Raw genomic sequence first — 27,761 nt, 5'->3', positions numbered from 1 at the left:
GAGAAAATGGATGCAAGATGAGACTTCCCTAGGGCAGCGCGTGTACGGTATCCCCTGCCCAGGAGGGAAAGAGTGGAGGTTTGCATGCCCGGAGCCAGCCAGGCTTCCCTCCGGCAGCACACGGCAGCACCTCTGAGGTCTCCGCTCGCAGCTGGGAGCTGGGGCTCTGTGTTCAGCGGAAATGTGCACGACTGCCAAAACCAGCTTTTACAGCAGTCGAGTTACCCTTGCTCCCTCTGCATAAAAGCATTTGGCATCTGGTTTCAAACTGTTTTTCAGAGTTGCTCGCAGGCTCCTGTCAGTCACAGAAAACTTGGCTCGGGGTTGTGAATTTCTCTGCCATGGCTCTCTGGGACATTTGGGCTATTTTCCTTACTGCTACTATGCCAGGGCTAAGCCTTGATGGGAACGAAGGATGGAGTAGTCCTCAGGTGTATTTCCAAAGGATGTAGTTCAGAGGAAATGGAAGAATGGACATGGACAACGAGAGGTGCCAGAATCGGGGTAGCTGAAGGTGATGTCAGTGAGGAAACAGGCAGCATCCCACAGCTGGTGATTACCCCCATGGAAAGTAAATTTATGACTTTCCTTTGGATTGCAGCTGTCAGTGCTCTACACCTAAAGCTTGGATTTCATTATTTGAATGAGGTGAAAGTCAGTATTCAGCTATATGTGAAGCTTTGTGTAATCAAAACCAGGCTATTAGACTTCTACCTGCCGGAGGTCTGCAGACTGTTGTGTTCCTAAGGAAATGGTGGTGTGGGTGCCAAGGCTGTAAATTGTCTTTTACATGTTTGTGTCTGTATAACTTCAACACTTCAGAGTATGCCATAGCAGTATTTAGTAGAGGCGTATTTCCATAGCTGGTATTTGAAATTTGCTGTTTGTTTTTAAGGGCCTGTTAGAGGTGCCATTATGTGAAACGAAGGGTTTGCTTTTAGGCCATCTTCTTTTCTCTTTTTAATGAGTTTTCATTCATTCTGCCTTTTTTGAAAAGCCCTCATCCTTTCTCCTTCCCTAGAGGCTTCTGGTTTGATTAAAACTAACCTGAACCAAGAGCACTAACACTTATGATACCAGAACAAGGCAGATGGAGAGAAAATGTTCAATTTAACTTACGAACACCCTTTACTTGGAATAATATGCTCATTAGATCAGCAGCTGTGTAATCACCCTGGAGTTGTCTGGCTACATGTCCTTTTTCACATCTGTCAGCCAAGTTAAATGCAAATGTAAATGTAACTGTTCCCAGAGGTCTTCTGGTTCAAAAGTTAATGCTGGATTATGGTAAAATATTAAGATATGTTCTCCCCCTCCCCCTTTTCTGTGCCAAATGAAGTATTGATCCAGGGTTGTCCGGGCCTGGTAAACTGCAGAGCAGCAAATGATAAACGTTCTTTCTTAATATAAGTCATTTGAGAATATATTTATGTATAGCAATTTCATCTTATCTCTGAGTGACAGAGATGGAAAACGATGATTTCTCTCTTTCTCTTTTCTCTTTTTTCCCTCTCTCTCCAGTCTGATGTATGAGTGAAAACAGCTTAATGAAAACTCACTCAGCATGTGGGCATGAGTAGTGGTTCTGGCTTTGAAGTATCCTGGATATGAGATGCTTGGAATTGGCCTCATAAGAGACTTACCCTAGTGATGCAGAGTGTATATGTCTTTGTTTTTTCTAGGAACATTGGATTTCTACTTGCTTTAGCTTTTTGTTGTTCATAATCTGCCCAGAGCTCTGGGCAGTGTATGTATATATCCAGATAATTAGTATGTGCACGTATGTATCTCAAGACTCCCTACGTTTCAATACTCATGTGCATGTATCAAAAAGTAGCATGTCAAAAAGTAGGTTGGTATTGGAAATGTTTTTCATTGGCAAATAACTGCTTTATGTTATGCATTTAATCTGTTTCTATGTATCTGCTAAATAAATTCACTTCAAGGGAGGGAGTAAAGCTTAAGTTTTCAACAAAACGCAACACTCAAATACTGAGCTAGATGCCTAGATTTTGCAAAAAGACTTGATGTGTAATATGGTTGTGAATTCTTGGTGACTTTTACTGTGTCTTAGAAAAATATATCCTGATTTAGGCGCATACATGGAAACAACTGCTTTGAAGATCTAACCCACAAGTGAGTCTTTCTAGGTTTTATTGGCATAAACTATGAAACTGTTGCCATCAACGTTTGTTGATCACTTCATGTTTTCAGTTTAGGTAAACATCAGAAATAAAATATGGGCCTAGTCCTGACAGCAGCTGTCAATAGCAAGGAAATGTTGCCTGTTTCGGGAGACAGTGAGTTGCAAAATGATTTACTTCTGTTTCTTCTAAAAGTGGAAAAGTACATTTTAAAAGATGTACTTTGCTCTTGAAATGCATGATTTATTAAGTTCTTTTTTAAGAAACAAGACTAAAAAGTGACCCCCACCAAAATACTTCATAAGGCAGATTTTAAACTCAGACACGCCACTGCTATGGAAAGAAGTAAAATAGTCCCTCTAGTGTACTGCTGCTGTAACTATGCATAGGGATATCTGACGTGATTTACTGAAGAGTATGGCTGCAGGAAATTACAAAATAACATTTTGGCAAGGGATGGGAAAGTGCTTACATAAACTGGAGAGTCTGGCATAAAACAGTAAGTCAAGTGAAACAATACTAAATACCAAGCAAAAAAAAAAAAAAAAAAAATCTGCTGTTCGAGTAATTCACGAAGGAAAAAGTTAATGTGTAGTGCGAGACCGTTGCTCTTGCCAGCTGTGCCCGAAACATGAATGAGAAGCAGAGCCACTCGCCGGGGCGCCAGCTGAGGTGTGCTTCCTCTTGCAGGGCCGCAGATTTGAATTTCATGTCATATTTTGCATAAACTGGCTATACACTAAAAAACAAACTTGGATGTTCACATCTTCTTGAAGTGAGCGTGGCTTTGATGTGACTTCTAAAGAGTTGCTTAACCTCTGTCTGACGGCATTAGTGCAAAGGAGCTATATTGAGGCGGGTGCAGGTGGGGCTTCCTTTTACACATGAAAGTCTCTTGCTAACATCTCCCAATTTCAGGTTGGCTGCAGGAGAGTCACAGAGTTACTGAGCTTTCCAGCGTGAAGGGATATAGTCGTTGCAGGATGTTTTGGGATAGAAACGTTTCTTTTTTCATGTGTCGTAGCTAGCCAGAACATAAATACGAGTCTTTGCTCAGTACCTAGTTTTCACTGCCTGTTCCTGGTAAGAGTGTGTGTAAAAAGGCCCTGCAGCCCTTTGTACAGTTGTTTGTTGCAGAGCAGTGCCAGCCACGGAAGCCCTGTTGTTCTGGACTTTGTACAAGCAAGGAGTGCTACTTTTGCACTTAAGCTAAGATCCAGTTTAGCCTCATTCAAAGGTACAGGAGCATTTGTCGGAGTCCTTGCTGTGGAAGAGAACTGGGCAATCATTTAGGGTTAAATGGGTAAAACGGACTAAAGCTTCGCTGAAAGGAAGAGAGCAAGACAAAAAAAGCATGTGAAAAGCATTAAATTGAATGTTACGGACTTTCATGTGTACGGTACACTGTAATTTTGGAGTTCAGAATTGCACTATTATTATATAGCTTTCCTCACGTCAGCTGTACAGGGCCTCAAACCAGAAGTGTTCTGAAAAACTCCCGAGTCTTTATTTGTCAGTTTGTTGAAAATCAGACATTTTGCTGGGTTTAGTTTGATTGTTTTGTTGAATGTCTATTGAAACTCACTGTTTTTTCTGACAAGTCAGCCCATACGTAACTGTGACCTTCCCCATGGACCTAGAAATAAGGGAACTCTTAAAGAGTTCCTGCAGTGGCTCAGAACCAAAGAACTGAAATTTCATGTGAAAGGAGGATCTTTCTTTGACCCACTTCATGTTGGAGCAAATACGTTTACACGTATGTGATGTTGAAATAGTGTGTTGACCAGAAGTGGTAGTTTCACATACGATTACTTGTGTAAGTATTCCTGACGTTTTCTCAGAATTCTTTAAGGAAACCACAGCAGCAAGAACAAGACCCCTCAGTAGAAACAGTTCTGTTTCTTGGTGGAGCGCTGTTTTAAGCTGTCCTTTAATAGGAGCGGTCAATGGGCAAGCGTTACCTTTTATTCTGTGGAAGTTATGTCTGTTTTCAGTTACATATTTTAATCTTAAATACACACTGGGATGGTTAATGGTCTTCAGTTCTTAATTGTTTTTTTCTGAAATAAGAAGAATAGCGAGCTCTGCCCATTATCTTTCCCCTTTTGTGATGCCAGCGTGGCCACGCTTTATCACGTACTTCTGGAGAACACGGTGTCTCTGAGATACTGACTGCTGTTGTGATGATTACCATTTTCTTCTTAGCGGATTATCCAGTGTTCAGGTTTTGACAGAAATCTGCCTGTTGGCTTCCTGCCATTTTAGTTTGCTCTTCCTGTAGTGCCAGACCTTCTCCGTTCCAAGAGCAGTGAAAATTACTAGTCGTCTTTTGTTTTCTCTAGTCATATAGTTCCTTTCTCTCTCCTTTTCTGTGTGTGCGTGTTCTTTTAAACACTTTCTGGCTTCCTCAGTGTGTGTGTGTTTTTGTTGCTCTCTCTGCACCCCTGCCCCCCCAAATGAAGGTTTCACATCAGTTCCTGAAAAAGTTTTTCTGTTCCTCTTAATTGTCCTGGTTTTGTCTGGGATAGAGTGAATTTTCTTCCTAGCAGCTGGTACAGTGCTGTGCTTTGGATTTAGGATGAGAATAATGTTGATAACACACCGATGTTTTAGTTGTTGCTAAGCAGTGCTTATACTAAGTCACGGACTTTTCGGCTTCCCATGCCCTGCCAGTGAGAAGCTGGGAGGGGGCACAGCCAGGACAGCTGACCCCAACTGGCCAAAGGGACATTCCATACCATACGACGTCATGCTCAGTATATAAACTGGGGGGAGTTGGCCAGGGGGTGGTGACTGCTGCTCGGGGACTGGCTGGGCATCGGTCGGCGGGTGGTGAGCAACTGCACTGTGCATCACTCGCTTTGTATATTCTTTCATCATCACCATTATTATTATTTTCCCTTCCTTTTCTGTGCTGTTAAACTGTCTTTATCTCAACTCACAAATTTTACTTTTTTTCCCCCTAACTCTCTCCCCCATCCCACTGGGGTGCAGGGGGAGTGAGCGAACGGCTGTGTGGTGCTTAGCTGCCTGCTGGGTTAAACCACAAACAATTTATAAGTCTTGCTTTTGTTTGTGTTTGTTTGATAGCTGCAAAATGTAATTTGGTGGTACATTCTGGGAATACCATTTGCTAGTTATCTTCCTAAAATTCTTTTTTTTTTTTTTCTTTTTTGTACAGACCTTTCTCGTGTTATCTTGAAGCAACCGTAGTTAGCTGTAAAGAGTAAGCCATACTTCTACTGGGTTTGATTATGCTAGATAAGTGAGAATCCCTCTAAGGAAAAGGGTTTGCGTGGGTGGAGTAGTTTGCAAAAGATTTTCTGTGCTGGGAAATAATGCATTGAAACAGGAAAGGGATATTTAGTTCACCAGACTTGCCCCCCTCTGTTTCGAATCATTAAACCTCTTTTTGTGTGATTTTGCCAATCAGTGTTCACCCATCTGTCAGGACAGAAAATTTTGCCAGCTATTGAATTTTCGGTTAACTTTCCACAATGTCTTTTCTCATGCGGCTTAGCAGTCCTTGCGGTCCTGCGCTGGGATTCTCGCAGGTGTGCAGAAGCAGGTTCTTGTCTGGTACAGAAACCAGAACTCCCCTGCAACAGCAAGACTTTTAAAAGGAATCTTTTTTTCTTTTTGACCTTTTGACTAATGTAAAATAGTTGTTAATTAACTCTATGGTTTATTCAATCAAATTTTATTCACAATTTCCAAAACTTATTCTAGGCTGCATTGCAGTTCTTCTGTTCATAGGGGAATTAATTTGATTATGTTCATAGCATATTTATTTGTTTTTATTATTCCTTGACTTTTGTGTAAGGCAAAACCAGATTTTATGTGACACTAATTTTCACAGCAGCTTAAATGAACCCAAAATGTCCTTTCACAGGAGTAGTATAACTTTGTTCATTCTGAATTTTGCTCATCTGCATATGGGACCTGATTCACTTTTGGAGGCTTTGTAACTTCAATTTAAGCTCTGTAGTTGGTGATTATTCTCTGTGGTTTTTACTTTGTCATTCTCCTGTGTAAATATGTCATTGTCCTTCCTTTGAGAGATGTACTTTCAACTCTGTGTTTTATGGTCAGGTTAGTCTTGTAATTAGAACTTCAAAAATAAACCATTTTAATTATAGAGATTATTCCCAAATGCCCATGGAACGTACAATTGCTATACTGAATTTTGATACTACCAATAAAAACCTTCTTTGGAAATTTCACTTCGGCTTAATATGGATTTTAAGCTGTAAAGACCCAACCTGAAACTTCTGGGAAGTTCAGGCGAGCCTTGTCATTGGAAGTATGGAAATTCAGACCGGGTGTCATTTTGGCTCTTTTTCTCTCTCTAGCAAATAAGACCTGCCAATCTGATAGTGCTCAAAATAAGAGAAAATATTTGTGACAGAGAGGACATGCTAGGCAGAGTACAAGTTGGTCTTGTATTATTACAGCTGACAGCAAAATAACTCCATGTATGTGACCATATGTACATGTATTCTACCCTCCCTAATGTTCTCCCTTTCTTACTGTATAACCTTGAGCGCATACAGGAGGTGTTTTCTTAGAATGAGATCTTCCTGACCTCTGCCGTCTTCTAAAAATAAACAAAGCTTATGGGCTCAAATGTGCAGCTTCTGTAACCGTTTGGCTAATAAGAGATTACCTTTCCTTTGCAAGCCAGTCCTGAAAAGGTGGCTTTCTGCTGATTTGGCATTTGGCTCCCTCTTCTGGCCAGTGTTTGGAAAAGCTCAAATTAATACTTGCGGATTTTCTTTCTGGAGCTACAAAAAAAAATATTCAGTGCAGTCTGTAATATAAAATTTGATTACAGTTGCATCCAGGTCCAATTGCAAATTGAATGTCTAATTCGTGACATGTATGACCTGATTTTAAACCCGTTTAAATTGGCTTTTACTTGTGCTAAAACTTGTAAATAAGAGATTTCCCTTTTCCTCTCTTTGTGCTCCCATCACAGCCCGCAGTACAAAAGCACTGAAGACCAGCTCATGGGAAATCCGTGGAAGTTCAGTGCACTCAGTGTTTGGCACAGCCAGATTCTGTGTCTGTTTATATCACTCGATGTGAAATGGTGTTGCTGATATTTAAGCAACAGAGAACAAAATGTTTTCTTGCTTCTGTTCTACAACTAATCATGGTTTCTGTTTCCTTCTTCTCCAGGTGATAGAAACGCTTTCAAAACTTTCTCGCACTCCTATTGCAATAGGCACAGGAATAAGGTATGTTATTGCCCTAGGGAATGGTGGGAATAATGCCTCTTGCATGACGCTCCGTGGAAAAGTTGTTAGAGGCGGTATAGGTAGTGTCCCCCAGTAAGAACTACTCTGGTTGTAAACCAGATTGTCCAGTGGACAGCTAACCAAGGCTCTGGACCTCTGAGGAGCTCCAGAGGGTATCTTCTACCTCTGGTACACTTACTGAAGTGCCTGAACTACATTTACTTCTCGTGCTGAAACACGAGGTGAACAAGTGAGCAGTTAGTATTACAGAACTTGTGTGCTAATTGTGACACCTGGATTGTAAGTCAGGCTGATGCAGTGCTCATCTATGTAAAGACAAATGGCTTTTCTTTTCTTTCTCCCTTCTAAAAATCAGCAAAACTGCCAAGTTTGCGAGATTCTCATTTTCACAAAGAAACCAAAAAACCCCAACCAAACCTAACCTCATGAACTATAATTGTGGGCTGTGAGAGAAGGTGAAAGACTTCATGCTTTGGTGTTCTCTGTCTTTTTGAATGGTTTGATTCAGCAGTCTTATCATACATGAATGGATGATGTTTTTAAAACATAGACAAAATTCCCTAGCCAGTCCTGTAATCCATGTCCTGTGCTAAAAAGAGTAGTTAATATTCTCAGCTGAAAAACTGACAATGATGTGTATTAGTGGTGATTTATAACAACCCCATCCAGTAGGGTTTTATTAATTATATTAAGTATCAATTCATATATAGAAGTCTAAATACACGTATACTGTTCATCAGAGAAAGAGGGGAACATACAAACATGTTAACATATAGTAATTGTGTGAAAATTTTAGAAACCAAACAAAACCCCACTATAAGACTAGACAAGTGCTTGTCTATAATTCATGCTGGTTTTCTTTCTATAGGCCCTTCCCTACAGAAGAAAGCGTTGATGATGAAGATGTCTACAAAGGTCTTCCTGATTTAATAGAGTATGTTGTAAATCTTTACTTAAACTAAAGAGTTTGGCTTTCTGTTGCATGCTATTATTTCTGTGATGTTATAGAACACATAGTTTTAGTGAGAATAGGATATTTATTTGATTTAAAAAGATTGTTAGCCATTATACTGACCGGGAAGAATTAATTATGAAAGCTTATCTGAATGATTGTAATACATTTATGTATGTAAGGAAGCATGTTTCATAGAGGGTGCTGGTAGCAAAGTAAATCATGAATGCATTTTTAAATTATCTGTCTGTACTATGAGAATGCTTTCATAGAATTACAATATCAGTTGTAAGGGACCCAAGGAAATTGCCTTGAACTTGCAAAGAAAATGCATGTTTGGATCATAATTCAAGTGGGTCGTTTCCCTAAAGTCAATGAAATTCTTCTTACGAGTGCATTTACCTCTCTGAGTAAGTGTTTGCAGGTTTATTAATTATTGCCAATTTTCACGTTGGCTTTGAGGTACAAGTAAGATGGACGTGATCATACTGTATAGTATTGAATGGCAGACCGCAGCTTTATTTTGCAGACTGGTGAGAGAAATACATCTGGGCGTAAAAAATTGTGAGGAAGAACTACTCTTGTATTTTATGGCTAGGGTCTCTCAAGATCCATTAGGAATCATGTTGGACGAGAGCTAGGATCAGAGCTCACTGTCCCAAAGCTCAAAGTTCACCATCGCTCACCTCACTAGTGCCTATCTGGCTCTGTCTTGGCTCTGGCCACATTGTATGTCACTTGCTGTGATGTGGTGAAGTAGCTGCTATTCACACTGTGGATTTGTTTCTTTACTGCCTATAAAGAAGGGAAACCCCACCATGGTTGGCATCGCTGAACTTATCACCTGCCCTGCAAAGCTCCTCCTTGTCTCCTGCAGCTGACTGGCTGTCTCAGATAGCTGCTTTTCACTCTGTGTAGCTGAAGGTGCAGAAGGTAGGAGTTGCAGTCTCCTCTGAGACCCAAGTGGGCTAGAGGTGATGTCCTCATCTCTTAGATGTGGTGGTATTAGCACTGTTTGAAAACAACGTTTCTATCAGTTCTTACCTAGGTATACAAATTCAGTACTGGGAGACAGTCTTTCATTTAAAAAAGAGTTTAACAAATCATACCAAAGAAATTGAGATTGAGAGCTCTTCTTTTGCATCAAATTACAAATATTATTCACTGAAATTTCATAGTTACATGCTGTCTCAATTGTGGAGGAAGCAATTCAAGAAGTACTGTCTTCATAAGAAGCAAAAGTGCCAGTGAATGATGCAAATGGCCCACATTTTTTAGTTTATCTTAATTAGTAAGTGTATTTGACTAAAATTAATCTAATCGTCCCCGAGTTTAAATGGTGTCTAAGGAATTTAGAATGAATTTAAGGCTTTCTGTCAGAGAGAGCTGTAGTAGTTAAATGTTTCTATCCTTACTCTGCCTTTTTGCCAGCTTTTGTTCCCCGGAGCATAGGTGGTAAAATGGAGTGTGTCTGTGCTGCATCTAACACAGCTGCTAGTGTTTCGTGGGAAATGCTAGCACACAATCATCACTGGTGCAAGCTGAAATGTTAGACTAACCTGGAGCCCCTGAGCTTTCTAGCTCTCTTGGGGCATGGTGTCTGTTGGAAAAGGAAGGGATGTGAGCAATTTCTGTCTTCTGTTGAATCCCCTAAATATTTTTTTTTTAATCATTCCATCTATTGAAACTTCTAACGCTTGCTTACTTTATCCTTCTCGTGTCCTCGATTAAAACAACAACAACAAAAAAGATGATACATATTTAATGAGAAATAAAAAAATCACTTGGTTTCTGTGTATAGTCCTTACTGTAGACGTAGTGACTTTGTCTGACATTTCCAAGTAGTCTGTGTGGCAGCTGTGTTGGTAGCAGTTCTCATGCATTTTCATTTCTTTGAAATCATTAGTCTCTGCCAGTAGAGCTTCTGATGTCCTGTTCCTGAGTACTGACCATCCACTTAGAGAAATGGTTGTCCTTCCTAGTTCTAGTGGACCGATCCTCAATTTGTTTTTTACTCTGAAGGTTTTCAGCATTGTCTTCCAACAATAAAAATCTCAAAATTATCAGCACATCTGATCAGTTCTCTGTATTATTATGACCAGACTACTTTCAATATCTTTTAGAGTTCTTTTTTAGACATACCCTAAAAATGTGAGTGAAAGAGATCTTACGGGCTTGATATGGTCCTAGTGCAAAGAAGGCAAAACTCCAGCAGGACTGAGTATAATGAAGCTGAATTAGCTGACGGTAGAGTTGAGCATTGACTTTATGCTGAGGTATTTCTGTAGTCTGGGTAATAGGAAGACACTTCTTGTGCATTTTGTTGAACTGTCTGATTTTCAGTTTGAAAGGTTGCTTTTTTTCATTTTTGGGTAGCTGAAGGTTGCCATGAGGTGATCAAGATACTGGCTTATGGTGAGAAGGTACAGACTCTCAGCTGCTGGTTCTGCAGTCTTTAGTGTATTTTAGCATATTTTACCCCAGATAATCCTTTCTTTTGGCAGGAAAGATACCTGTGCCAGTGTCTCACATCCCAGTGCAGTGGGGTGCCAGGCAGTAGCTCCTCTCCAGGCAGGAGAGGTAGCTCCTGTTCACTGGATTTGATGGGAAAAGGGATGAAGAGAAGAGAGCAGCTGGACAGCACCTCATGACAAAACTGTCCTGACAGGCAGCTTTTGGTGCCTGGTTTAGTTCCTGTGCGGTTCTAAATTCATGCAGTCTTCAGTGTTCTGTTGATTGTGTACAGTCATATTTTAAATGCATTGAGGAAAGAAAATTAATGGATTTAATTTCCCTTAATGAGTTCTTTTCATTCGATAGTTCTATTAATTAATCTGTTTGTTTACTGTAGAAATCTTTTCCTATGAGGAGTGGTCCCTTGCAGAGCTGATGGTAATTTGCCTGTGCTGCACAGCTTTTTTTTTTTTAATTGTCTTTTCCTTTTTCCTTTCAGTGAAACTGGTGTTGATGAAGATGAGGAGTTGTATGATTGTGTCTATGGAGAAGATGAAGGTGGGGAGGTTTATGAAGACCTAATGAAAGATGAAGCAGCACAGCAACCTGTATGTTTTCCAATTCCTAGCCATTTTCAAACAATAGCGGTTATATTTTTGAAAGTTAATATTTGTGAAATTAATCTCTTTATAGCTAGTTTCACTGAAACTTCACTCATGCTCAGTTGCATCCAGGGCTGTCATGTGCAGTGCGTTATCTCCTATGTAAGACTTTGCAGGCTGTTTTGGCAAAGGGTCGAATGTTAACTATGGTAATTTTTTAAAAGAAATGTAATTTTTAAATTAAATTCAATAATTACTTAATTTGTTAAGAGTGCCAGTTACGAATGGTAAGATTTACCAGCTATTTTAAGAGCAATTAAATTAACTGCTTACTTCAAAGTGTCCTACTTCAAAAATTAAGTTATAATATTGTGAAATGCTGTTGTTTCAGCCATAATTTGGACAACTAATCTAACAAGGACAACTGATGATTGTTTCATAACAATGAAATTCCTGCTTATTCAACCATGTAGTTTTTTGTCGATCATTAGGTTGGCCTTACTGAGAATGCAATAAGTAGCTTACTCACTTTATCATATAAAGGTACCATGGTCAGTTTTCAAAACTGTCTTGGAAAAAACCTAAACTTAGGCAATAAAATTTACTTGCTAATTGGGAGAAACCCTAATGTACTTGTCTGCCCTTCCTCAGAGAAGTGCTTTCTGATCTGGAAAATGTTAGTCTGTGGCCATGACAGGATATGTTTTTAAGGACAGTTGTTTTCTTCCCCTGTATTGACATGAAGCTATATTATGTTTCCTGTTGTCTTAAGTTGGAAACTTGCTTCTACTTTTCCAAATTGCTTTTTTGTAATATAGTTACATGAAGAAGTCTAAAGATTTTTTTTTTTTTTACACTTTGTGTATCTTTTCAATACAAGTACAGGAGATACCTAATGTGATTTGTGTTCTCTGCTTTTATGGTGATTCCCCAAAGTCAGCACTATCTTGTCTCTGGGAAGATTATTGCCTAGATTACTGCCTTGTTTTAATCTCTGGTGTTTTGAGTATAACAATATTGTTTTCAAGCCTGTTTTTCTGTTAATGCAAAATCCTGCAGGTAATGCGTGTAAATTAAGGATGAGATAAGCAGAAAGTTATGTTAGTTTTTCATATTTTGCTTAATTTTGTTTACCTCCTAAAGTTTAGGTTATTCAGTGAAAACCAAATAAAAAATTGAGTTGAAAAACCACTGTTTTACATCTAATGAAGTCGCATTCGCTTGCAGGCAGTATGTTTCAGAAGAGTGGTTGAATCATATGAAATCTTTACTGTGATCTTGTTGTGAGTTTTAATTTTATACTGAAACTCAAAATGCGTTAAGTTTTGGGTTTCACATAATGAGTGTGGGTGGCTTTTTTTTTTCCCCTTCAACTGTAACAGTTGGTAATCTCTGGCAGTTGGTAGTGTGTAAACTTTCTCTGATTCTTCTTTCCTGTTGCATATGTCACTCTCGCATATCTGTATTTCTAGCAAATGATTAATATAGCAATCAGAATTTTCATGTTCTAATTTCAGTTGCATCTTAGCCTGGATACTTCAGATTGAACAGACTTGTATTTGTTTCTTATAGAAAGTAAACGAAAATAGAAAACATGGTACTGCAAAATATTTTTTTTCTACAACATGTAGTGAATGGAGACATTACAATTGTTTTGCTGTGACAGCTTTCTTGAATGTGGTAATTATTTCTGGTTTCTGATATTTTCCTCTCAGGTTTATAAATACACTGCATGCTAACATGACGATTTTGCACAGTTCTTTCATTTGAATCCTATGTGAGAATTCCTTGCATATAAAAAACACTAGCATAGGACAACGTTCAAGTCGATTTTCAGAAGAACCCAATACTTTTCAGTCTCCAATAGCAGCCAAAATTGCTTTGCATCCCCCTCATCCTTAATTTATCGTCATTATCTTGCGAAGTAAACTGTTCCGCTAAATTTTCTCTAGCAGTAGCTGACCTTCAAAGGCAATTTTTCTCACTTTACTGGTATTCGCACATCATTTCTTATTTCCTCTCTCCTTTTGTTTATTGCACTCAAATTGTAGAAGTTTGTGGTACAGATAGAAAATTAGTATGTTAATTTTTGCCAAAAGTACCTATGTGAATGATCTGTTTGGGTTAGGTGAGCACAAAACTGAAGTGAATTGTTTTAAGTGGAATCACAGGATTTTGTTTGCATTGTTCATATGAGAGTTGGTGAACAACAACATCCTTTCCCCCCCCCCCTTTTGCAAATGGATATAAACTCCTGTTGGGTACAACAACTTCTGTATTGGTGCAAATACTGCAAGCAATTTGAACAGTATTGAGCTCACAAAGATAAAGGTGAAAAATAACTAAAAGCCTGAATAATGTCACATTCTAATACTTTATTGAGATTAATTAACTATGCTTAACTGTTGACAGTGCCCACTTCCGCCTGCTAAAGAATTTGGGAATAAATGATAGATTTTGAGTTGAGGCTGATCATCAGATGATGCTCACAAAGTACGTTTCTGCTGATAATGACAGACTGTATTTTTGCAAAACGGCTACTTCTGTCTGCAGCTGATAAGGATGGCACTTTAATGTTTGTTGTGGGAAAACTCATATCTACACCAATTGGGTTTTAAAGAGTAATTTCTGAGATAACGCAGCACCTGGTAGATGAGAGCGAGAAGCCATGTTCCAGTTGCAGGAGCTGCTTGTAGAGTCACATGGCGACAGAGAGAGGGTAAAGGAGATACGTCAAAACAGCAGACAGAAGTGCGAACAGGGACAAAGCTTTATGTGCCTGTTTGATTTGCAACTTGGCATCTAGTTCAGGCGGTAGGAATAAGTTTCCCCCTCTTCACAGGTGGCCAAGCGATATCATAGGAGCTGTATGTGGCTCACGGGCAGTTTAAGTGCGGCTTGCTATTTGCTGTGGTATGCTTAGCAGGTGTGTCAAGTAGAACGGTAGCAGAGAGAGGGACTGGAAGGAGTCTAGCTCTTGGACATGCTAAGAGCTAATTGTTAAAACTTCAGTCTAGAAGTTTTGCTATTCCTGGAGGACAAAAGTCTTTTGTTTGAAAGCTGCAAGTCTTTTTCTGAATGGGAAGAACTGTAGTACTAAATTTCTAGTCCTGACTCCCCCTGTATTTGAGTAACATCTAGTCATCAGGTCTATTACGTGCAGTGTGTGGATTCCCTACACTGGGTGAAAAAAGGTAAGATACAGTCAGGGATATGCTGAAGGATGCCTTGGAAGGATGTTACAAACTGATAAATAGGCTTCAGAAAGGATGTGACACTACTATTGCTTATTAAGCCACTGCTTGTTGTTGTTTTTGGAGAAAACGTTTTGGATCAGTTTATTGCTTTTAATTGTAAGACCCTATCCGGTTACTGTCAGGTCTCCAAGCTGACCTATATGTCTCCAGGTGTTTTAAGTCTTGCTTGACACGAATGCTTCCATACCTTCTTCCAGGTATTTACTCTTTTATTTGAAATCAGATTTGCAAGTTATTGAAGCTGTAACGCTGTAAATCTGATCTTCAGTAAGAGTGCTTGTAAACTATTTTTATAGAGTCCTGTGCTGATAATTACTTCAATTCCCTATGAGTCTGGTGGTTTGCATGGAAAAATCCCAGGGTCTCCTTGAAGACACACACATACGTATGCAAGAGCTGAACTTAGAGGTCACTGCTCTTCCTGATTCGAGGACGTACTCATATTGTGTCTGAAGAGAAAGCTCCCCTTAAGAACTAAAAGGGAAAAACTGTAAATAAGTGCAGGGATTAGACTGAATCCAATATTTATGGCAATGCAAAGTTACTTACATGATTTAGTCCCATTAAGTTTAATGGAATTATTAACTGCTCAGTATTTTAAATAAGATTTCTCAGTCTGGATGTAAATTAAATATGACCTTGTATTTCAGCTTCCAAAGTACATGCAGAGAGTTCAGGGTTTTATGTCTAAACATTAACTTTTCATAATATTCTTTTGATGCTGAATTTTAGTACAGCTCTTAAAATGATCATCTAATTGAACACTAAAATATTCTTGGTTATTGCTGTCATCTTTGGAGGCTGCAGTACTCAGAAAATTTCAGGAAGCAGTTATCCTAATTGCTTAATTCTAAACAAATAAATACATTTGTTATCCATTAGGTGCCTGCTAATGACTTAAACTTGACTCCATTGTAATTGCAGAAATATACTGAAAATGACATAAGAAGCTGTTGTCTTGCTGAAATAAAGCAAACTGAAGAGAAATACACTGAAACTCTGGAATCAATAGAGAAAGTAAGATACTACTTATAGAATTGTTACTTATGTATTTTTATAACAGTCTAGAAAATATAATGACGTAGTCAATGTATATATATGTTTCTTTTCCTTGCAGTTTTTCATGGTGCCGCTGAAAAGGTTTCTGTCAGCATCAGAGTTTGATACTGTTTTCATCAACATTCCTGTAAGTAATTGCATATTTAATGAACAGATACAAGGTTTGTAGCTGGTTATGATATTTGTGTTGTATGTTACTGCACAAAATGATTACTTGAAATACGGTGCGCAATGCATATATGTAGATATTAGGGTAGTTGATAAAAAAGGATGTGTGTGCTACTTAATTTTTTTTTTCCTGCTTGAGTGAATAGGATAAGAGAAATAGTATTATTGTGTCAGATAGTGGTTATAAACTGGAGTATCTTTGACCCATAGAAGCTAATTATTTGTTGAAGATGGGTTACCTTCTAATGTGTGCTGGCATTTTAGTGATGGTACAAAGCTGTGCCTGTTAGGTTGCCTACCACTGTATGTTGAGTGGTGCTTTCATTAGGATTTCTATAGCTACTCTGCAAATCCTCGTGTCTACCCTGGCTTCTGTCATCATTGAAGACATTTTAAAGTTAAGATAACTCACAGTTTTGGATTCAGAATCTGATGCTGGAAAGGATAAGGAAATCCTCTCTGAAGTATCTAGGAGACCTCTTTATTTGACTAAAATCTTAAAGGTTTCTGTGATTATTACTTTGTTCCGTTTATTTTTGGCCTAATCATAATGGTATGACAATTTATGTATATTTTTAGTTGATGTAAGTATTTAGCAGATGTCTTTACTTTATCTGACTTTAAAGTAAGACATCAGATATGGTCTGAAGTCTCTTTCAACACAGACAAATGAAAGGAATGTTCTTTTATGAGGCACGCTGTAAAGAAAGGGTCCCCAGAGTGTGGCCCACGGGCCACATCAAACCTTTATTGCCTGTAAAAGATCACCTCTGTTTTGGGTATCTCTGGCATATCCCGCAGGCTCTCAGGGCTGCAGGAGGAAGTGTTGGGGATTTTTTTTTATTCTCTGGGAACCTGGTTTGTAAGAATGTTGTAGTTGCTGTTCCAGCACCATCCTGACAGAAGCTGAATTACGACAGTTATTACACTGATGATGGTACCTGACACCTTGCCACATTTGTCCTGCTATTAAAGTTTTCACCCTGAATCTCAATTGCTCTAATTTCCTTCTCTTTGAATATTAGTCCAAAATACTGCTACAGATAGCAGTAACCTACTTGTCATCTTGAAATATGTCAGCTGCCCATAGAGATCCCTTTGCTTTTGAAAACAAATTTATATTCTGTCCTACATTAATGTTTCTTGTTCATTGCAAATAAGGCCCTGATGTGCCCTACCTAAGTTACTGTAAACTTCTTTCCTAAGGCTCCATGTGCCCAGGCACGTTGACTTATGTGCATTGAAAGACCTAAAGCCAGCCAACGTGAAACACTGCACAGGGGTATAAAAAGGGCTTACACACTGTAAGCACAGAGAGGTCAGCCTACTCACTACTCCTTAGAGAAATGTAAGGGGATCAGATAAGAGGAGTAAAAAGAACAAAACCTGTTTATTTGAAACTAGGAAGACACGTAGTAAACTTCTATTTAGGTTGTTTTACTTTGCTTTTCATTGTCAGCATTCAGTATTCTGCTGTTAGAAGATGGTGCTTATTACTGACTCCAGTAATGTTTCATAGGCATCCAAAAACATTAGCAGAAATACAGGGCTTGCCTAACCCAAAAATACGTGCAAATGCTTTGTCTACTCAGACCTTGTTTCTGCGGCAGTTCCTCAGCAGGAAGGCTGGAGGGCAGTGGAAGCTTGTTTTAAACTAAAAATGGCTGTTACACAGAGCTCTACAGCAAACTGCAATGTGGAGAGCAAATGCGGTGTTCTCAGAACAGGATGGATTTGCCTGTGTTAAAGGGTTGTGGTGAAGGATTGGTGCTTTAGGGTGATGCTATATTCCTTATATAGACTCTGAAAGGTGCTTGCTGGACAAAATCATCTGCTGATGTCCAAATGTATTTTATTTTTAAGGAAAAAAAAACCAAACAAAAACCAGCCACCCCAAACTACTCACCAGTCTAAAGAGAGTGCCTTTCATTAGGGCTCAGATTTCAAAGTTCTGTCCCATAAAATGTATGTATGGCTCTATATTTGTGTGTGTATCTGTGTACATATATGTCTATGTATATATTATGTACATATATATGCATTTGTATGTACATCTGTGTGTATATATGTGTGCACACATATATAGAATCATAGAATCATTGAGGTTGGAAAAGACCACTAAGATCATCGAGTCCAGCCGTTGACCCAACACCACCACCCACTAAACCATGTCCCTAAGTGCCTCATCTACTCGTCTTTTAAATACCTCCAGGGATGGGGACTCCACCACTCCCCTGGGCAGCCTGTTCCAATGTTTAAACACTCTTTCAGGAAAGACATTTTTCCTCACGTCCAATCTAAACCTCCCCTGGCGCAACTTGAGGCCATTTCCTCTCGTCCTGTCGCTTGTTACTTGGGAGAAGAGACCGACCCCCACCTCGCTACAACCTCCTTTCAGGGAGTTGTAGAGAGCGATGAGGTCTCCCCTCAGCCTCCTTTTCTGCAGGCTAAACAACCCCAGTTCCCTCAGCCGCTCCTCATCAGACTTGTTCTCCAGACCCCTCACCAGCCTCGTTGCCCTTCTCTGGACACGCTCTAACACCTCAACGTGCATTTGAATTGAGACGTATCTATAGACGTACAGAGGGAAAGAGATGGAAGTACGTGTAACAGATACTGAAGTGTTGGAACTTTCATTAACTTCTAATGATGTTAACATCAGTTTAATTTAAAATTTGAGTTTGAGCTTCTGTCTCCAATTCAAAAAGACATTTTGTCCCCTTAACATTAAGCTGTTCTTTGGCATGTTGCCTAGTTGAGTCCCTGTGCACTCCTGAGAAAAGGTGCTCCTGTAATATATTAATTAGTCAGGAAGCATTTCTATAATAACGTCTTTGTCTGCTGCAACTTAAGATTCTGAGGATATGGCCATACAATTGCTAGCAACTGAATTTGATCTGTTTTAAGTTTTTTTTTCTCCCTCACCTGTGATGTGATGATTGACCTTGTGTGTACTCTTGCTTTTCATCAGTGTGAAGTGAAATGTTTTCGCTTAGCTCACAACTCAATATTGCGTATTATTTTTGTACTATATCATTTACTGCATTAAACCATCTTCAATGGCTTTTTTTTGTTTTAAACAGTCCTCTATTTTTTTATTGCAGTGGTCTGTACACCGCTTACAGTTATCCTGATTTCAAAACTTTTTAACCTGTTTTGACTTAATTTCTTGTGAATTCTCTGACATATCCTTACAGTATTAAGGCTGATGTAATCTCCTATAGTTGCTTACAGATTTTTGTATAATAGTGAACAAGTAAGGTGAGTTGCTACTATACTCGGGGAGGAAATCTTTCTGCAATATTCTTGCCTTTCTCTCAGCCGTTAGTTGCCTGCTGTATTGGGAAACTCATTATGATTGCAGTTAACTTAGCACTAGAACATCACTAATTGACCAATGTAATGTACAAAACTAATTTTTCACAGCGCAGGGACATGAATCATTACTTTATCTTGTCACTAAAGCATTTACTTGACTTGCTTAATTTTAAAATTATCATTAAAATGAACATGAATTAACAGTGCACGTTCCAGGCTAGAATAAATTAGTCTCTAATAGGTAGTTCTTGGAGTTTAGTTTTTCTTGTTGCACTATATGGAAGATGTGGCAAACCTTGGAATTAGGTTCTACTCTCAAATGATCTGTTTTCCAGTTTACTGAAATTAATGGATCTTACATGAGATAATTCATTTTTATATTCAAAGCTTTAAGTCGTTCTGTTTTTAAAAACCTTTCCCCCTCCTCATTATTGTTTTTAAGGATTTGGTGAAAATTCACAGGAATCTAACACAAGACATCAATGATTCAATTGTTAACAAAAATGATCAGATCCTATATCAAATTTTTATTAACTACAAGGAAAGGTAAGATTTATGCACTCTTACTAATTGTGATAATCTGTGCTCAATTCACTTAAGTATTTTACCATGTTTTTGTTTGATGAATATTTCTGAAACCGGATTGAGTTTGATGTCAGTATACTTATTAAGCTAGTATTTGGTGTTTTGACCCTGGAAGTCAAAATTGCTATATGAGCCCTCCCTCTTCTTACCTCCAGTTTTGGCAATATTGTTACATAGACAGGTAACATCTATATTTTGAACAAAACTTAAATAACTTGTTTTGTGCAGCATTTTTTTCATGCAAATAATCCCAGGTATTTTATAGCATGTATCTGTATTGTTTAACAGATAAAATGTTACAAAAGGGGAAGAAGGGGCAAAATAAGGCAAGGATATATATTAAGGCTATTCCAGGTTAAAGAAAACAGAAGAGGTCATAACTTGAAAGAAGAGAAAGCAGGTGCAAAAGAGAAGAGAGAAGACACTAGGGTCTTACCCTACCCTGCAGTCAAAGGTGTGACAGTAAAGCAAACACGTTCTACCTTCAAACTGTGAAAACAGCCGAGCTGATAACAGGATAGCTGTGGCAGCATGCCATGCCCTGTAGGCTAATTGCCAATTTTTTTTACCCACCTTTTCAGATTGTTTTTTCTGCCAGCACTGAACAGCTGTTGGACTGTATAGATGAACTTACATGCCTGTGGTACTTAGCTGAAAAACACTTGTACTGTGGGCTACAGCGCTGACCTACCTTGAAGTAACCCTTGGGTTGTGGTTAAAAATTAGTTCCTTCTGGGCCTGCAGTGGGAAAGACCTGTGGGAGCTAATTGGATTTGCTTGAGGGTGATGGGTAAGGAGGATTGTTGCAGTAATAACAGGCTTGTGAGAAATTGGACAGCAGCATCCGGAGAGTTGTTTTCTGAGGGAGCAGGGTGTCCCAGGCTGCCCATAAACAGTCTTGCCTTCAGAGACCTTCTGTCTCAGCTTTTATGTTGGAGCAGGACATAGTTATTTCCCAGGCTGCTAGACTTTCTGCTGCTGCAGGAGGGAATTAGGGGACGAGAAGTTGTTCTGGAAAATGCTTATCTTTCAAAAGTAGTTCTGAAATGTGTGCTGAAAGGGGAGCAAAGGACACTGAGAAGAAACCTCAAGTTTATATTATACAAAAAGGAAACAGATGGAGGTAGACTCGGTGTCATAACCATGTAGTGATTAAAAGTAATCAGAAGTGGTAAGTGTTCAATCAGTATCATCACTTTAATTGTGGAAAAAAAGATTTAAAAAAAAAAAAGGTAAAAATAAGGTGAGAGAAAAAGAAATTTAGGAGACCCCAATGGAAAGCTCATGGAAACCCCCCAAAAAAGGATTTGAAGCATACAGAAGGAATCACCTCAAGAAATACATGAAAAGGTGAAAGGAAACAGCACTCTTTGCAATGGGACTAGCAGAAAGAAGCACTCCAAACAGGGGCAAGAAATTCCTGTCATAAAACCAGGCTCCTTCAAGGAGCATTGCTGCCTTTGACAACTATTGAAAATTTCTTGAGTTTTCATACACTATTATTTTGATCTGAGAGCTCAGATGATATAACCTGGTAGAAGCTGTTGGAGATGGATCAATTTGGGTAGCCTACAAGTTCTTTAAAGGATAGCTGTAATTAATCCTGTTAAGCCTGTGTTACAGAATTTATTCATTACAACCTTGGAAATCTACAGTGTTGTAAATACTACAGACTGTTGTTCTGTTAAACAGCAGTTATGCTGCTTTTTAATGAGTCCTGTATTTATTAGAACATATACTTGTGAATATTAAAGGACATTGCAATGATTTTACAGCATTTTGAAGGTAGATCAAAATTGTATTCTCCTGAATATTCTTCCTTGTATTCATGCTGCCCATTGAAGTCTGTGGCTAAATCCTGTCCTTGCTTATTTAGGCACTGCTCCTTTTGAAAGGAGGATTGTTAACAATGTATTTGTGAAAAATGATCAAGGATTGTTCTTAAATAAGCAAATGTTCCTTTTATTCTTTCTCTCTTGCTTTGATTTAGATTGGTTATTTATGGACAGTACTGCAGTCAAGTGGAGATAGCGATATCATGCTTAGACAACATCTCTAAGACAAAAGAAGATGTTAAATTGAAGTTAGAGGTATCAGTATTTTTAACATGTGTCTGTATATATACATACATATATAAAAACCCCACGTGTTTCTATGAATATGCCCTGCTTTCATCCAAGTCAAAAACTTTATGATGAAAAACTAGCTGGACTGATAGGTGAATGCGTTTCTCTTCCTTTTCATTTTTTTTGGAGCCTCTGATCAAACGAATGTGTGAGCTGTTGTGGTATACATCCTGGCACTGAAGTGAATGGAGTTTTGCCACTGACATCAGTAGGGTTAGGGTTTTTTTCGGGAAGTGATCATCAGCGATACCCTTCTGCTTATCGTGACATCTCAGCTGAGAACACAGAATGGCAGAATCACTCGGGTTGGGAGGGACCTCTAGGCTGAACAAGCCCTGGTCCCACAGCCTCCCAGGGCTTGCTGTCTGCCACAACCCCTGGGTCCTTTCCAGCAGAGCTGCTCCCTAGCTGGTCAGCCCTCAGGGTTAGTGTGTCCCTGGTTAGTGCATACCAAGTGAAGGACTTTGCCTTCGTCCTTGTTGCCTTCATGTGAGGTTCGTGTTGGACATGCCCTGAAGAGTCCACCTCCAATCTGGTGTTGTCTGCAGACTTGCTGTGTGTGTCCTCTGCCTTTTCCTGCAGATCGTTGCTAAAGATATTAAACGGGAGGGGTCCCTGGACAGACCCCTGAGGAGCTCTACTTGCAACTGTCGCTCAGGTAGTGTAGGAGACATTAGTCACTGCTCTTTTTGAGCCCCATGATCTAGCCAGTTTTTCATACACCTAGTAGTTCATTCATCTGGAGCATAACGTCCCAACCTGGATATCAGGATGCTGTGGGAGATGATGTTGAAAGCCTTGGAAAAGTCCAGGTGGACTCTCCTCACCCATTCACAGATCTAGCCATTTCATTGTGGAAAGCAGTCAAGTAGGCCAAGCATTGATTTACCTGTGGTAAATCCATGCGGGATATTCCCAGTCACCTTCTTCATGTGCCCAGAAATTGCTTCCAAGAGGACTTGTTCCATAATTTTTGCAGGCACTGAAGTGAGACCAACTTGCCTGTAGTTTCCAAGATTCTTTTGCTTTTTTGAAGATAGGTGTAATATTTGCCGCCTTTGCTGTGCTTACAGGTAATGTCTTTTTTTTCTTTTTTTTTTAATCAAGGGAACGCCTAATTTCTGTTGTCTTTGTGATGTTTATTCTACTCTTTCTCATGCTGTTGAAGTACCTAAGAACAAGTGTCTATACCCAGTCTTTTTTTGCTTAGCTATTATTGCCACGTCAACTGTTTTCCTTTGTTTTGTTGATATTCTTTATCTCAAGCTTAATATAGTTGCTTGGCCCATATATCACTGAATTTTCATATATATCACTTGAATATTTTTATTTTCTAACTCTCTTGTCTTATTCTTTCTTCTGCTTTGAACTAGGAATGTTCAAAGAGGGCCAATAACGGGAAATTTACATTGCGGGATCTTTTAGTGGTTCCAATGCAGAGAGTGCTAAAATATCACCTACTGCTCCAGGTATTTTATTTTTGAAATTTAAGGGGGCTGAGAGCAAAACTGTGATTGTTTGTCATCAGCATATTGTAAGAATGAGAGCTAATATCAAAGGGAGGTGATTGACATTTCCATAGGTTTGAGGCTGATTTGTTATGAAATAAAATCCAGTCAAGTGCGGGTTTTCTTACAGAGATCATTCCTCAGAGCTGAAGCATAGCTGGGGAAAAAAGAATAAAACACAATTGTTTCCTCAGTATCTGCACCTTTCATTCTTGGCATGTTTAAAATGGTTAGTAGTACCAAACTGTAATCATGGTACTTTGAAATGTGAACCATTAGCCCCCAGAAGAGGAAGGTGGACCATACTTACAGCGTACTTTTGAGATGCTTCTTTGCTGTCATAAATTACAATAAAGCCTTACTTATTTTGAAATGCTCCTTGTTATAACCCACAAAGCGTTAGCTTTTGCAGTTAGTCCTGTAATAAGGGTGGAGAGTCTTATAAATTTAATTTGATAGCTGTGCCAGGAGACTCATTAGTTCAGCTGCAAAGAAATATATTACTATATTAGACTGTCAACCCTGCTGATGCTTGTAGAATGTCATTTTAAAAAGATCTACTGCTTGTATGTGAAGCATAATTTTGACTCTGCAGAGCAACATACGTTCTGTAATATTAAATTTTTTGAAATATTTCTATAAATGAGTCATCAATATTTTGATCAATGGAAAATTGGAAAAAACAAAATGAATGGTACAACTTCTTTTTAAAAAAACTTATGAGATCTGAGTCATAATTTTATAATGAACCTGTATATTATGAAAAGATGATATACAATATGTCACTATGCTCGATGTGTGACACTATAGTATACATCGTACAAGAAAAATATTTTATAGACTTTGAAAGAAAAAATCCAGTAAATTGTTAGAATTGTAAGGTGAAGTATAAATACTTATTTCCTAGGATTTTAGCAAGTTACTATGTTAGCTGAAATGTGTAATTCTCTTCTCAAATTATAAATAAGAAATAACCTGTTTTCCCAAGAGGTTACTTTTTCACTTCATAAAAAACAAAAAAGCCCCTTTATTTTCCATATGGGAAGCAGCTAAAAAAGTTCTTTAAACATTCACATTTGATTTAGACCAAATGTCTTCTGAGTCAGCTTTATCTTAGGCCTAATGAGACGGGGACTTCTTTTAAGCAGTTGCACAGTTTGGCTGAGATTTTATTGCCAGCATACATCCCGCTCTGCAGACAAGCGCATGCTTTGGAAGGGGATGATATACCGTATAGTAATGTGCAAATGAACTCAAATGTTTACCTGTGCTTCCAGCATGCCCATACAGTAATGATCTGATTGGCAAGTTTGAAGTGCCAGACACAGACCAAATTAACTTCTAATGACGGTTCATTATCAGCTAAAGTCAGTGTTTAGGCTATGCAGCAATCATTCTTAAACACTTGCCAACTATCTGTTTGCAGTAGTCCCCAGTCAGTTATAGGCTGCTCACTATGGGGATGAAAATGTGAATTCTTGGGTTGCGTTTTCTGGTTTTGGCTTTTTTCTTTTTTTTTGGGGGGTGGGGATGAGCAATGACAACTTCAATTTATAAATTGACAGACAGTGGGTGAAAAGTTTTAACTGCTCTGTCCACAGGAGCTGGTAAAGCACACTACTGATCCCATGGAGAAGGCAAATCTAAAACTGGCACTTGATGCAATGAAGGTAAGTATTCATGGCAACGAAGTATTTCTGTCTTTGTTGGCAGTTAAAATGGTAGCTCAGAACTATATTTCCTGGAGGAGATAATGTTCTTCATAGCAGGTCAAACGTTCTCACACGTCACTGTGAGCTTTGAGTGTGTCAGGGCAAGTATATAGTTGAAGGCTTTGCTCAAGTCTGGGAAACAAGTTCAGTAGTTTTCTGAAGTGAATGGTTTATGAAATGGAACTTCCTTATTTCGGTTTACTTCTACATCAGTTTGCTGTCATATAGTGAGATGAAAAACAGGTGTTTCAGTAATGTTGGTCTCGCTTCCAAACTTTAGGAATATTTCTGCCACTGTAAGACATTTCTAATCAAGGTCAGTAGTTTCCCAGTGAGATGAAGACAGTTATCTTTCTTTACAAGACTTTTTTTCTGTCGTTTTAATATGATCTCTGTGGCTTTACCTTTGAAAGCAGTAGGGTCTTTCTGGAGGTAGAGTATCTGTCGCCGTACGTTCACCTGCAAATGGTACAAACAAATGCTTTATAGAATAGCTGTACTGCCTTACGTATAAGGTAATATATTATGTCTTCCTCTGCACAGCTTCAGAAATGAAGCACGGTTCTGCTTCAGTTGGCTTCATGGCACGAATTGTGACATTCATGTGCTGGAATTGGGAAATTTTTTTCTATCCTTTGTGGGGAAAGGGGAAAAGAAGCCAACACAGCATAGGTCATATCTCCTGTTGTAGTCTGTATGATCCACAGAAGATGCTGAAGTCAAACTAAGTTAGTTTTGGGTCACACAGCTGTCTCATATTAGGTGGCTGTCTGCCTTGAATGCCTGGAATACAGATCAGCTCAAAAATGAGACTTCTGGCTCCCCTTTTTTGTCACTCGGTTTTGTGCGGTGAATGGAGAGAGAGCCACCATGATAATCTCCCACGGAGAGATGCCTGAAATGGGATGGCACAGTATTGCTTCCATCTAGTGACAAGCAGTGCATCCTGGCTGCTGCTAATTGGCTAGGGAAATAACCCTGGTTTTTATTCCCCCCGCCCCCCTTTTCCTTTCCCATTTGCTGGCTTGCTTCATTGTTTTTGGTAGCTGTTGGACTGAAAATAAAAGACCAATTAAGAAATCTCTTGCCAGAGTGGCTGTGGCAGTTATGCGCTGGCTGGCAGGACATAACCAGCCAATTAAACAACCCTCCAAACCACCCTCCCACCCCCCCAACCCACAAAAAAACCCGGGTATGAGCATCTCTCCTTAAGGTTGCAGCATTGTTTCCCTCCCGATTTACTGTATCCTCTTACAATAGTCCCTGCCAGTGTAGTAGAAGTAACTGTGCAGCATCGGTATGTTGCTTCTAAAAACCCTTGTGTGTCTGCTCGAAAATACAATGTCTTTGGAAAAACTGTCAGCAAAGTGGTACTGCCCCCCAAGAAAGAAAATTCTAGGAAGGATTTTGCTGTCAGATTTCTTTTAGCAGCAAGAAAAGAGGTTATTTAATTTCTACACTAATTCTTTTAAGACTGATGTGCATGTATCCTGCATGGATTCATTTGGGAAGCTAGCATAATGATTGCCGCTATTCTTAGATTCTGATTAAAAACCTCTTGGGAAGAAGATGTATCTTTCTCCCACCCTCCAAATTTGTGACCATATTGAATGGATACTGTAAAAGCAAGTTGTGAAGATCAGAATGCCTTTTCCAACTGCTGCTCTCAGCGTCCCTGACCTTAACCAATTACCGCTCCTGCTCACTCGTCATCTCTAGCTGTAAACAGAGAAGCCCCAGCAAATTGTCACTATTACTCAAGCATGTTCAGAGCATTTTAAAGGCTTTCGTGAAATGTATACAGTACATGTTCTGGTAAAGGGGACAATAATGATCTCAACCTGTGGCTTCAGGTAGTATATCCCATTAAAAGCCCCTTTTAAAATCTGCTGCGTAATGGCTTCTCTCTGCTGTGCAACAGTAAGACCAAGATCCTACTACTGGGGCAGTAGCTTCTTCTCTCCTAATATAAGCACCCAGGCTTGTGAGACGTTTACACTTTACATGCTGCTTTTGAGCTGCCCTACATACGTTTTCTGCTATATGCTCTATCTATCTTCTGTCTTATTCTCAGATATTGGATGTTGTTGACTGCTTTTTTGGACCATAAGTGTGCTGCATAAATTACATTTCCATCTTTAATCTTGAAAATAAGACATTAAAGAAATTCAGAAAAAATCAGCCCTTTTTTACAATTTATTACGTTGTTTCCCTCTTTCTTGCTACTAAATTTGTGTTTCAATAGATATGATGAAGAAAGTTGTGAATATGATTGAAAATATGCAGATGCTTTTTTCCTTCTTTATTTAGGCATACATATTGGTAATTCTTGAACATTAAAGATAATTTTAAAAAAAAATGACTAAATATGCAGGTAAGTCAAAGACAAAATTAGAAATGAATTTGCCAAAATAATGTATTACAGTGGTCAGTTATGGAAAAGTTCTTTTTTTCCCCCTCCCTTTTTCTGTTGATGCTCTAGGACTTGGCTCAATACGTAAATGAAGTGAAGAGAGATAATGAAACGCTCCGTGAAATTAGACAGTTTCAACTATCAATAGAGAATTTGGTACGTGATATTTTTCATTTATACAGTTTTTCAATCACTTTTGATC

General features: G+C 38.9%; 1 protein-coding gene across 2 annotated transcripts in view; it reads left to right on the top strand.

The window, feature by feature from the left end:
* Positions 1-27,761, top strand: part of VAV3 (vav guanine nucleotide exchange factor 3) — a 176,623-nt gene that overhangs the window by 58,243 nt on the left and 90,619 nt on the right. For both annotated transcript variants that reach the window (XM_076337936.1, XM_076337937.1), the window contains exons 3-12: positions 7,326-7,384; positions 8,274-8,339; positions 11,311-11,419; positions 15,595-15,687; positions 15,788-15,856; positions 19,658-19,761; positions 21,791-21,890; positions 23,300-23,395; positions 25,036-25,104; positions 27,629-27,715. In XM_076337936.1, coding sequence (XP_076194051.1) covers positions 7,326-7,384; positions 8,274-8,339; positions 11,311-11,419; positions 15,595-15,687; positions 15,788-15,856; positions 19,658-19,761; positions 21,791-21,890; positions 23,300-23,395; positions 25,036-25,104; positions 27,629-27,715 — 852 coding nt within the window. The remainder of the gene's footprint in view (positions 1-7,325; positions 7,385-8,273; positions 8,340-11,310; positions 11,420-15,594; positions 15,688-15,787; positions 15,857-19,657; positions 19,762-21,790; positions 21,891-23,299; positions 23,396-25,035; positions 25,105-27,628; positions 27,716-27,761) is intronic.

The sequence above is a fragment of the Aptenodytes patagonicus genome, chromosome 5 (assembly GCF_965638725.1).
Source record: "Aptenodytes patagonicus chromosome 5, bAptPat1.pri.cur, whole genome shotgun sequence".
In the NCBI taxonomy this organism is placed as follows: Eukaryota; Metazoa; Chordata; class Aves; order Sphenisciformes; family Spheniscidae; genus Aptenodytes; species Aptenodytes patagonicus.
This window is presented reverse-complemented; position numbering and strand designations above follow the sequence as displayed.